This window comes from Epinephelus lanceolatus, chromosome 18, assembly GCF_041903045.1.
Source record: "Epinephelus lanceolatus isolate andai-2023 chromosome 18, ASM4190304v1, whole genome shotgun sequence".
NCBI classification, from domain to species: domain Eukaryota; kingdom Metazoa; phylum Chordata; class Actinopteri; order Perciformes; family Serranidae; genus Epinephelus; species Epinephelus lanceolatus.
The window spans coordinates 25,790,610-25,803,676 of NC_135751.1; the positions used below are offsets into that span (position 1 = coordinate 25,790,610).

Below are 13,067 nucleotides of genomic sequence, written 5' to 3' on the forward strand. Positions count from 1 at the left end.
ACTGACCCCTTTCCACGCAAAGGAGCAGCAGCTCTACTCTGAGCTCCCTCCAGATGTACAAGCTCCTTACCCTATCTCTAAGGCTGAGCCCAGCCACCCCACGGAGGAAACTAATCTCAGTTGCTTGTATCCGCAACCTCATTCTTTCGGTCATTAACCAGAGCTCATGACCATAGGTGAGGGTTGGGACATAGATGGACCAGTAAATTGAAAGCTTTGCCATCCAGCTCAGCTCCCGCATCATTGCAGACGCTGCCCCAGTAGTAGGCTACTCACTCATCTTTAAAGTTGTTATATCTCCAGTCTGATCTGGCTACATGGTTTGTTTACATGACGTAACAGATGGATTCAGCCTGGACAGAGAGCTGCCATGTTTCGCAATGCCACATGATAGTCAGACACTATTTTTTTGTTAGTTCACAGTGACATTTGTTTTACACAGGAGCAGCTGTTGAGTCAAGCCGGACACCTGGTAAAATTCAGTACACCAATCCGGTCCAGTGTTTGGCTTGATATAAAACTACTACTACTGTAGAGCAGCAAAGAAGTATTGATTTCTGTGAAGTCTGCTAATTTATCCAGGTGTAAACCTACCTTAAGCTTTATTAATAAATTATGTGTGGATAGGTGCATAGACTTGCGCACTCATCAATACCTGTTCCAGAATTTTAGGCAGTATTGGGGGCATCTCTGATACTTACTGCTATCGATATCAGAACAACTCTAGTATTCAGAGAAAAAGCTGAACTTACGTCTGTGTCAGGACCCTTGTCGGCTCCAGGACAGGAGAAGGTGACGAACTCATGGCAGCGTTTGTGGACCACAAAACAGCACACTGGGAGAAAAGAGAGAAAACAGTTTAACAATAACAATTTATGACACAATGCTGCACACATAAAGGGCATTCAACCACCAAATCTGCCTCTGAGGGGAATAAAATTTAAACACACAAGACACAAAGAATGAAATCCTTATTCTGTCTGGAGTTATCTGACAAATGGTTGAGAGATAGAGGGAGAAATAGAAAGGCAGTAAGCGAAGAAATGTGCATGTAAATTATCATCAATCAACCTCAAAGCGAGTCTGACGAGCCTCGCTTGTACAGACACACAAAAACAAATGCAGACAAACAGACTCACATGCATGTGTGCTCCCTCACTCACACCCACACACAATAAAAATGTCACTATATGATTTTGTGCATTCTGCAGCCGTCGGCTCTTTACAGTCTGTTGGGTTGATGCTGATTGCATCATTGTCTCCAACCGAACTGGGATCTGCCTCGACCAAAAGTGTCACTCAGCGTGACATGGCTGACATGACACCTGACGCTGCTCTCACGTCGGCAGTGGCATTTACATTTGGACGCTTGTGCGGATCTGGAGGGAAAAGCGCGGACATCTGTGACAAGCTGATTCCCTCTCTGACTCTCACTCTGTGTACCCAAATGTATTTTTTCCCTGCCATTGTTTGAAATTCCTCACTCTTTCTGTCTTTTTTTCATTCTCACACAATCTGTCTGCTTTGCTTATTGTCAAGCTGCCTGCTTGTTCATGTGCACTTTTGTGCTCTCCCATCATTGTATTTGCGTGTTTTTTTGTCTGTAAGTCTGCCAGTTACATCACAGTTGCCAGACAATCTGACGGCCATCGGTTGAACGAGATAAATTCGTTTCCTGCGAAGTCCAAGAAACAGCGGGGAGTTCAACTGCCCATGCAAATGGCTGGACTGTATCATGGCGCACAGATAACTGGATACATTTCATTTGGATAAATCATCATTAATACAAGCACTGGTGTCATCATCAGTATTTTCAACATAATGATTGTCCATCATTATAGTCATAATCCAACCTTTATAGTCAGTACAGCATTTCTCCCTGTATATGTATGTCAGAGGGGATATTCCCCCGCCACTGGTGTAATGCTGAGCAAGTGGCAGCGGTAATAAAGAAGAAACGAGGCAGAGAGAAGAGGGGGATAAAAAGCTCAGCAAAATAGTGGCCCAGAGTGATTTATCCCAGCTCTGAAGTTTTCACCTGTGCCTTTTGTCATTTCTATAATGTATGGTACTCCCATAAAAAAGGCTATACACAGACCTAAATGCAGATGGCAGGAATTTCTAGGACCCAGTCAGTAGGGACTTCACAGCCATGCTGGCAGCTTGGCTCCAGGGATGGTAAAGTTGGTCAGCTCATGAAGAGAAAAAGTAGCGCACACTTACTCCATGCCACAGAAGTTTAATCAAGATACACTAGATCCTCCTACTTAGATCTTCTTCAGGTCAAATGTTTGACAAGTTGAAACCACATCTATATCTACACATAATGCACACAAATAAGCTGACATGCTTTGTGATGGCAGGTGTGGTCCCTTAGTGTTGATCACTCCACCAATTTGGTCCACAATGAGATATTACAGGAACTGCCATGAAAATAGTGATTCCCTGATTTTTCCTCTAGCGTTTTCAGCAGGTTAACATTTTTGGCTTTCATGTTAACCACCATGTTGTTCATGTTGGTTAACCACCGAGAGTATTTTTCAGCAGTTGCGCATGCAGGTCTATAGGCCTAGGTTAATTTTGCTATTCTTCAGTTATTGTACTGTGCACCATCCAAGTCTGGTGGGAGCTAGTTAGCTAGCGGTGCAGCTCATTCGGTGATTACCCCTAGTAACGCAGTCAGTGTAAAGTACATAAGCCATTTTGAATAGGTGGGTTTTGAGATAGGATTTGAAAGGTGTTATGCTGTCAGACTGTCAAATGTGTTGGGGGTAGGGAGTTCCAGAGCCTGGGAGCAGTGCAGCTGAAAGCCCTAGTACTGGTGCTAAGGTGAGAATGGTCAGAAGGCCAGCAGAGGAAGAGCGCATGGAGCGGGGGGGGGGGGGGGATGTTTTCCTGGAGAAGGTCAGAGAGATAAGTGGGGGCTAGGTTTCGGAGGGCTTTGAAGGTGAGCAGAAGGATTTTGTAGTCAATCCGGTACTAAAGAGGGAGCCAGTGTAGTTAGATGAGAATGGGAGTGATGTGGTCGGATGATTTGGTGCAGGTGAGGATCTGGGCAGCAGAGATTTGAATGATGTGGGGCCTGTTAAGGAGTTTGGTAGTCAATAGAGCATCTAACAAATGCATGGACCGAGACCTCAGTGCTGGACAGTGATGGGTGGAGTCTGAAAGGTGTTGGGGAGGTGGAAGAAAGCAGTCTGGTTAATGTTTTTTATGTTGGGTTCGAATGACCAGAATGACACCAAGGTTCTTGTCTTGGCTGGACCAGGTGTTTTTGGAACCAATGAGCAGGGCCTCAGCTTTGCTGCCGTGGAGCTTCTAAAAGTTCCTGCTCATCCAACTACTGATGTCCTCAAGGCAGGTGGTGAGGGAGATGGGAGGAAAGGCAGTGGAGGGTTTAGGGGAGATGTAGACCAGTGTGTCATCTGCATAGTAACCCCTACCACATTTACCTTAAGCGGGACTGCTAGATAGCTCTTGCCTGATGTGGGTGAACGGCCAAGGGTAACTTTTGCTTACCAGTGGAGACTGGAGGGTGGGCAGGATGAGATGTTTCCGCATGTTCACACAATTAGCTGTCAGCAAAGCCAACAGAAAATAAAATAAAATAAAAGGCATTGCTATCATAAAACATTTAACTCTCATCTCCGCGGGGAATGGATAGCATGTTGAAATGTGGTGCTTAAGCTCACTCAGTCAACAGAGTGGCAGAATAAAAAGAAAAGCCTCTTGTATTTACATTGTTTTACATATCATGTTTTATTTTTCTTAGAAATTAAGGGGTTAATTACCATCTTAACCAACCTTAAGCATCATCATCAGGTAAAACTTTGACCAATACTTGACCAAATACCTGCAAAACTTTCCCATCAGTCTTAGCTGTGCTTTGTGTTTAGAGCTAAAAAGCAAATGTTAGCATGCTAGATGGGAAACATGCTAAACATATCATACATATCAATATTTGAAGCTCATCAGCATAATTTTGAATCAGGACTTCCATTTTCTGGATTAAAGTATGTAAAAAATAAGGTATAAACAAAAAGTGCAGAAAAAAACAGATTTAAATTGAATTTTCCAATTTTAGTTTGGATTTCTTAGGGATTTCATGCTATCGAACCTCTAGTGCAGCCAGCACCATTACATGCCATGTCAGGACCTCTTTACTCTTCATTCCCAACAGTGTTTAAAAAGCTTTTTTTGTCTGTCACTGCTGAGTAAATTAGCAATTGTTTTGGTATTGACCTCAAAGCATTCATTCCCACTTCACATCCACCTCCAAATCGCCCCACAGTCAAACTTTCAATCCTCCCAGCCCACATCCTGCCCACGCTGCTGTCAACAGAATTAAAAAAAAAAACAAAAAAACATTTGCTTACATGCAAAACACATGAAATCTGCTGTGTGTATTTTTATTTTCTGCGCTTCACTTCTGTGACACAGTTTTACTCAGCAGGATTAATTCTGAGTGCAACCGTCGGGTTTCTCTATTCCTCCCCACAGCCTACTTACAATATGTGAATCACGGGCGTAATGACGTCCGTACTTCTTTCTCTCCCTCCATCCGTCAGCACTACTCACAGCCTCAGCAGCCACACACCCACTCGTCCATCACCGCCTCTGTTTAGGGCTGATCTCAGACCAGCTTGAGTGTCTGCTGGTGCTGCGGCGTGGAGCTGAGCAGACTGACTTGACACTGATCTCAGTTCAGAGGTGAAGAAGGGCCCTTAAGCTGCGTATAGTGGAAGGGATAAATCTACCATTGGACTCAGTGCGCGCGCCCGTGTGTGTGTGTGTGTGTGTGTGTGTCAGGCAGGCTTACCCAGACTTACACAAGACAGAGACAGTGTTTCTCTGTGACTATAATCCCTGGCGTCTACTTTCATGCGCATGCAAACACACACACACACTGATACAAACATTAATCTAAAAGCTGTCTTAAGACAGCAGGAGCCAATATGCTGCAGTGGCTAAAACACAGAGGCACTCTGGGAGCTCTTGGGATTTTACGTGCACCCGACCAATCAGGAGGAAAGCTGTAAAAATGTCTTACATTTACACCTGCTCACAGTGCGCTGAATCAACTTAAATTTAAGATACTTCACACTCCTGACATACTCTATGATGAGAGACAAAAAGAAGAAGAAACACATACAGAGACCTGGAGGAGTACTTCATTAAGGGGTACTAATGCCATTATAATAAATCTTTGGTATGACTCAGGCACAGGCATCTGACTGAGAAACTCTAAGTAAGTGTCTCCAGATGGTTTAAGTCCTCTCAGGGAGAGCTGTGTGAAGCAGCAGGAGCAGAGGTGACACAGTGACATACTGTATCGTCAGGGATATTATGATTAATTACTATGGGCTTTGTTTCACCAGCCTAATTGCATAAGCACAGAGATAAGGGGCTTTGGCGTTACAAAGCAGCTTACACAACACAAATGCTTTCTTGTCAGTGTGTGTGTGAGGAAAGCAGAAAATGCATTACACCCTACATTTGTCTCCACAGGTGGGCATTTCGTGGCATGTCCTCACTCTGCTCTGGTGCCATTTCTCCACCTCTCCATCCACATCCTTATCTCTTCACCACTGATCCTTTAAAGTGAGGTTTTAGCCCTGGCTAATCTGGTGAAATTGGTAATCTACCGAGCCACTGTTAATAGAATTATGTTGGGCTGCAGCCCAGATGAAAAGCCTGCGGTGGAGATAAGGGAGAGGTCAGGACACCTGCAGCGCCAGGCTAACTCAATACCTCCCAGACACATTTGATTGATCCAGCACCCCCAGAGTGTATCCGAACACAAAGAGAGCTGAGGCTTTGATCCGAGATCCACAGGAGGAATAGAGGAGGGTGTGCAAGAGGACTGATGAATAAGCGGAGAGCAAGGGAGCAAATCCACAGGGGTTGAGGGCTCCCGTGACTGTATGGATGTTTCGAAGGAATGTCTTTATCTGCCTGTTATACTCTTGCATTTTATCGCCAAAATACTGTTGTGGAAGTTAGTTAAAGTGACAACTAGGCATGTCATAATACCAGAGATAATGCTTTCCCCACTGTGTGTGTTCATGTACTGTCCCCTTAAAGACGTACTGTTGCATGTGTAGTCACGTGACTCTGCCCCATCCAGTCCATGACCTGGAAGCAACATGGAGGAGATCTCGAACACTGAGCCAACTGAGCAACTTGAGCAGCTTATGCCGAAGAGAAATGCCATGTCCATCACGCATTTTGGCTTTCGTGAAGAAACAAAAAAGGAAACACTGCGGAAAAACCATTTCAGCGACCAAAGGTAATACCACCAATCTGTTTCAGCACTTGGAGCACAATCACTAAAAACAATAGACAAGAGACTGACAAGCGCCCAGCAACAAGTGCCTCCAAAAAGCAGCTCTTGATGACACAAGCATTTACAAAGGCAACACAATATAAAAAGGTTCAAGAAAATGTTAAGAAATAACTGTCGCCATTTCCGACTGCATCGGAAAGGATATTGCTCCCATAGATGCAGTGGAGCACAGTGGGTTTAAAAAACCTTGTTAAAACCCGCGACAGAAGACACACTGTGCCATCGCGAAAAACCAAACATGTTCGACTCAAGTCATTTTCTACTTATGACATGGCATTATCTTAAAAAACAAAACAAAACAAAAAAATTGACATAGCAATTTTCAATTTTTTTTATTCATGTTATACTATTTAAGAGAACTTGAGGTTTATTTTAAAACTAAAATATGAAATTTTTAAGAGATGCAAGTTATTTTCTAATTTTGGCACTGCAATTTTTTAAACAATTTATTCACAAGAACTGCGAGTTATTTTTTAGGGAACTTGCCTTTTACGTTAAAACTAAAATGTGACCTTTTTCCTAAGACGTTTTAATTTGACTTTGATTTCAATCACGAAATATTAAATAAATAATCATAAATATTCCATCTGTGTGTTTCCATCAATTATTTTAAAATCACAAAAATGAAATATTCACTCTGTCACTAAACAAAGTATCCCAGCTTTAATAGTCGAGACCACATACAGTAAAAACCTTGTCAGTGAACTATGAAAGCAAAAACCCCAAACAAACTAATCGTTCATTAATCGTAATGAAGGTAAAATTTTCAAATAATCATGATACTGATTTGAGGTCATATTGCCCGGCCTTATCAATACCAGTGAAATTCCACGGTTCTGTATACCAGTGGTTCCCAGCTTGGCCAGCCACAGGGTCCATTGCAAAGACTTAAAAAAAATACGCCGGCCTCAGCAAAAACACGAGTCAAAGGGAGCTGGCGCTGTAGCTGCATTGTCGCCGTCTTTCACGTGTCATTGCTGTTCTTCCGTGCTGGTAGGCGTTCTTCTTCTTCTTCCTTTGGCATTTAACGGCAGAAAAGAACATTTGTAGGCGTTTATGCTGCCCGTCAGGTCCAGAAGAATTGCATCCCCGTCACCTACAGTACTGGACAAGAACAAGTGCTGTCACGCTATCAGAATTTTGGCGTTAACTTCATACTGAATTATCGCTTCTCGTGACATCCCGAGTGACAACTCTGTCACCATCTGGATATTAAGCACAAATTATTTATTGCACCCCTCTTCTTGCACACTTTAAACACAGACAGACAAGCTTCCACCCAACCAGGCTGCTCATTGCGTTATGTAAATTGTTTGTCATTTCAGAAAAATGACAGAGGAGGAGAGGAGAGGGTGAGGGAGGTGTATTTTCCTCTCTTGGTTATTTTTAGGCTCAATTCTGGCCAGGGCTGGAACAGTGTGTACTGAACCCCACTGTGGTGGAGACGTGAGGGAAGACATTTCCTCCACACCGCTCTACACCTGGCCAATGGACACTATAAATAAACTGATACACACGTACTCGTGCAAACACAAAGAGAGGCAAGCGTGCACCTGAGCGTACGGTGAATGATGAGTGAAAAGCTCTTCCTGTGTGAGCGCTGAATGAGAGGGGATTGTCCATAGGGCCAGTAGAAGTATTACATACAGCAAAGAGCAGTGCTCCGACCTGCGTAAATGTCTTATAAAATAGAGTCAAAAATAAACTATGTCTGTATGTTGTTTACCTTCCTGATCACTTCCACTAACCTGCTCTCACACCGTGAAATACATGATTGAATCTGGATTTGATGTGGCGGAAGAGTAAATAAGAAGAGCAAATTTCATCTCTGCTCAGCACTTGTGTATGTCCCTACTGTGTTTAAAAATGTACCTCCCCACACACTCTACATCAGTATCACCAGAGAAGCATAAACATTACTTCATACATGTTTTATGTCTCCTCAGGAAGCCTCTGACTTCAATAGTCTGACCTCTGATCTGCTGCCACTGCAGTGAGTGGCAGATCTGAGATTCCCAGAGCTGCAGGCCACATGACCCATAACCACCAGCTCTCTCTTGAGACTGGGGGAGATCGATGGCCAGTGACCGCAGTTGGAGTGACTCGATGACAGTTAAGACAGGCAGAGAGGAAACAGCAGTATGTTTTTGTGCAGGACGATATTTTACTTTCTGTCTTCTTCTGTCTTACTCTTTTTTAAAATCTGCTTACTATGGTATATTCACTTCAGTTGATCTGAAGAAGCCTATTTCCTTTTCCAATTATATGATGAATACACATATAAAGTTAAAGTCCCTCTCTTCTCAAAGATGTGTTGTTCTTATGCTTAAATATCTGACCTTAACTATACGGAATCGTATCTGTGCAAAGCAGGGCTGCCCCTGACCAAGAATTGTTTACTTGGTTTGAGTTGAAGGTGTGAGAAAGAATACTATCAGTAACATTGTTAACACTGTGCTACATTACAGAGAAATACAAACCCGTACTAATGAACCTTCATTAATATAGGCCTATATTTTATCTACAAGTGCACGTCACACACTGAGCGAGCCGCCTGTTAATGACGCTGTGGGCTAATGGGCATGTAGCTACTTCCATGTTTCAGATGATGTTTGTTGTAGTCGACCAAGGAAGATGAGTTTACATATCACCTTGGGTTCGTCCTTCACCTTCTCAAAATGATCCCACACTTTGGATTTCCTACCCGACATGTTATTAACTAGCCTAGGGTCAGGTGCTGGGTGCTACTCTTGTGCCATTTTTGTGCCAGCTTTCAAGGGCGTTCAAGAGAGTCTGAGGTTGCTAAGTAACCTCAACAAGCATCGTATAGCCTATTTAGCTCAAATCCTGAGTGCAGAGCTGATCTTCTTCCAGGCGCTGTTTATAAGTCAGACTGAATATTTACAGAAGAAGGGAAAGGTATCTGTCGGCTGTGATTGGTTTGTAATGTGACTCCTGTCTGACTGCTGAGCATGGCCTCTTCCTGTGTCTGTCCTTTCAAATTAAATTCCCACATGGTCCAGGCTTATAGGTTTTGATTGGTTTTGACAAGGCGCAGCTCCTAATAGAGTCACGGCAGCAACCAATGAAATCTTGCCAACTAATGACCTTTCTGGTCGACTAACGTTTGGTCAGCTATTCCTCTACTGAAGGGGGCAATGTCTGTGCACTTCCCTATAATCTGAGATTCAAACGTACCTCAGGCAAGCTAGATTAGGTACATCACTAATCACTAGTCTAATACGGAAAACATATATTTCAGGGAAACAGACTTCGACACAAAGCAACCTGAAACATTCAGAGGGGACTTGTCAGTGTGCAGCTTTTGTAAACTTGACCTTGGAGCTTCCTTCAGCTCCACGATCTACCAAAAAAACCACGATAGCAGATGATGCTGTATGTTTCCCAAACAGTAACATGGTGTCAGCTGCTGCCAGTTAGCCTACAAGCTAACAAACAGCATAACTCGACAACAGATACGTCATCTGAGTCTCACTGACTGGACATTTTGACATGTAATGCTCTTTTACTGGTCAAGCAAGCGAGAGCAGGGCTGTGACAGCACTACTCACAGCAGAATACTTTTTACATACTTTAAATTGTATCTGGAGGGAGACTTGGGTCTAGTAACTTGATATAAACTTTGAGCAGCACCTGTCCTTTATTCTTTAATCAGACAAGACAAATGTGCCCCATCTTGAAAAGATGAGCTGTGCCTTTATTGGCCAGTGCTAGTTAGCTAGCATGTCATCCATCATTTTCCTCTTGGCACCAGACTGCTCTCAAAATACTTCTCTCACTTTTTTTTGGGAAATACGTCACAGAATTCAAAGCAAGGTGGGTCACCTTCAGATTCCCTTTGCAGGGAAAACCCTGTCCAAGTAATGGCAGATTGCTGCAGTTAAAACGCTGTACCGGAATAAATTGCCCCAGTATATCACAATATATGTCTCTGTCCTTTCCCCACCACCCTTGAGGGATGAAGTATGTGTGATATATACCTGCGAGCAGTGTTTGCCTGCAGAGCGAGGAAATGAACAGAGCTGCAGCTACAACAAAAGGACGGAAACTCAATTTCAGCACATATGTTCAATTATGCATGCTATAGGCACATAGAGGACAAAGGTGTACAGTATGGACACAGAGTTGACGGTAAATACCTGACCTTGAAAGCAACAATAAAGCTGTACACAAAGACCACTGATGGACTATGTTACACAAACAGAGAAAAGAGGAGAAGAAGAGAGAGTAGAGCAGATATGACCAGATAGGAGGAGATAATGATGAGAACAGAAAGGAGCAGAACACAATAATCCTCCTCCCTCGTGTCTCCTTAAGGGCACACAAAATTAGCAAAACTTCCCTAGAACTCTGTTTGTGTCTAGCAATTATCTCCATCACCACAATATCCTGCTGTATGAATATGCATGTGTTTGATTGTTTATATATGTGCATATATAAAGAATTATGCAATTTCTGCGAGGGAGCAGGGAGTTGCAGTAGAAAACTCCTCAGGGGAGATTCGGCACAGTAGGGATGCTGCTCAGTTTCTAACAAAGCAAAACAAAACATTCGTCACAAACTCGCCGAACTGCTGTGTGTTCACGTTCACAGTTGCACAGGGAGAAAATTGGAACTTTACAACGTCTGATTGGTTGAGAAGAGGTGGAGGGACTTTCAGTGGAGTTCAAGGTGATTTTGGCCCTGTCAGATTGCATTGCAGCGCTTATGTTGTCCTCAGTCTCCTCCCACGCAGCCCTGCAGGTTGGCAGCCAATGGCAGTTATCACCTTGGCTCCCTGTCTTTGAGATCTGTGTTTGATTATGCATGTCTGGATAGCTGGGTACAGCAGACACAGACAGTAGAGAAGATGTCCCCAGAGTGCAAGCTTGTTTTTTAAGCCTTGCATGTTGTGATTTGTTTTCCTCACACTCCCGTCACACGAAATGCCTGTAATAAACATCCAAACTGTGCACGCTTGGTGGTGAAATTCAACAAGTTAACACTCGGAAATCTCAGCAAGGCGTGAGGTCTCCTGTAGGTTTAGGGCAAAATTAGGTTCATAAACATATTTTTACATTATGGTTTCTCTAACTTGTGAGCATCAGGCACATAACACATACTATGTTTTTAAGGAGTCCCCCAGAGCTCCTAACCTGGCTGCAGACTGTTAGTCTTGTTTATAAGTCATTATTTTCCATGTCATTAGCTGCCTAACAACCCTGGAATAAATTATGCCGAAAAATGGGCATATAAGCATGTCAAGTAGACATACAAATGAATACATGCATTATCAGGTATTGTGCACACAGACACACACACACACTTACACATGCAGCCCATATTCACACAAATGCACACAGTCTTTGCAGCACTAATAGTGTTTGTATTAAGAAATGGCCACAGGGGGACTGGATCAATTATTTCAAACTACAGGTGGGAGTGTTTGGCTGCCAGACATCTCTGAGTCACACAGGGGAAATAGTGATACTACCTCATGAATTAAATATGACTCCGAACACAGATGCCAATACACACACAAATACACAGGTTTAAGCATTTACACACACGCGTGCGAATACACGTTTATCCTTCTGAGCTCACACATTTCCTGTCATGTATTTGCACGCAGAGACATTTGCACATAAATGCACACAGACGCTAATTTTAACAAACATAAACACATTCATTCACTACTTATGGTTTGTTTCTGTCAGCCAAGATGGACACACCAGCAGTTACACGTACACACTTTTAGAAACAAAGGTGCTCAATAGAACCATACAGGTTTTCTTGGCTTATCCCCATATTGGACTCTTTAGTATAAAGGGTTATACCTGGAACCATCTGTGAAGGGTTCCACCCAGAACCCTTGCAATGGTGCAATGGCTCCATCCAGAGCCCTCTCCACAACCTTTCCACTTTCTAAGGGTGCTAACAAGAACTCACCCAAGGGGCTCTATCAAGAACCTTTTTATATTCCACTAATCATTTCTTTACACTTTACATCCAGCAGACTTGGGCTTTATGTGGCTCCTGAGGGGCCGGGGCTGATGTGGTCCAGCACAACCTATAACACTCATGAAATGATGGTAAAGATATCAACTTTAGCAAAACACAAGTTAAATGAATTGACCCTTTGCTAAGCCCCGCCTCTTTGTGATGGTCTGTCAAGCTGTCGGAGTAAGCACAGAGCCCACACTGTAACTCACTGCACTACCTGAAGAAAAATTATATATTTGGAAAAATGAAAGAGTGATTGCAGAGAGAAGCAGACAGAGGGGTCTACAGTCTGTGTTTGAAGGATATATCCAGGATGTCAAACTGACTCAGCAGCAACAACAGGTTAAAAAGACAAAGATAGTTAGGAGCTAAAGCCGAACTATAGGCTACAGATCACAGTGTAAAAGTGAACCACCACATTACTGCTGATCGCCACAGAAGACAATGAATATAAAGGGAAACTTTGCTGATATTGAACCAGCTGTGTGGCATCGCAGTGTGTGCAGATAAACAGTGTTTGGCTTCGCCCCTGTGCTGCCACCTGCACCCGCACCTCGGCCAATGGATTGCCGCAGACGGACGAGCAAGAAGCTCCAGGGGAAGCTAAAAACTATTCATCTGCACACACTGCAATGACACACAGCTGGTTGAACATTGGCAAAGTTTCCCTGCTTCCCTTCACTAGTTCCTGTACAGCAGGGTATTCAGTGTTATAATC

General features: G+C 43.3%; 1 protein-coding gene across 2 annotated transcripts in view; it reads right to left on the reverse strand.

Annotated features, from left to right (window-relative positions):
* The window catches only part of prkcab (protein kinase C, alpha, b), a 161,105-nt gene that overhangs the window by 109,619 nt on the left and 38,419 nt on the right, over positions 1-13,067 (reverse strand). For both annotated transcript variants that reach the window (XM_033644717.2, XM_033644716.2), the window contains exon 3: positions 753-835. In XM_033644717.2, the coding sequence (XP_033500608.1) occupies positions 753-835 (83 nt within the window). The remainder of the gene's footprint in view (positions 1-752; positions 836-13,067) is intronic.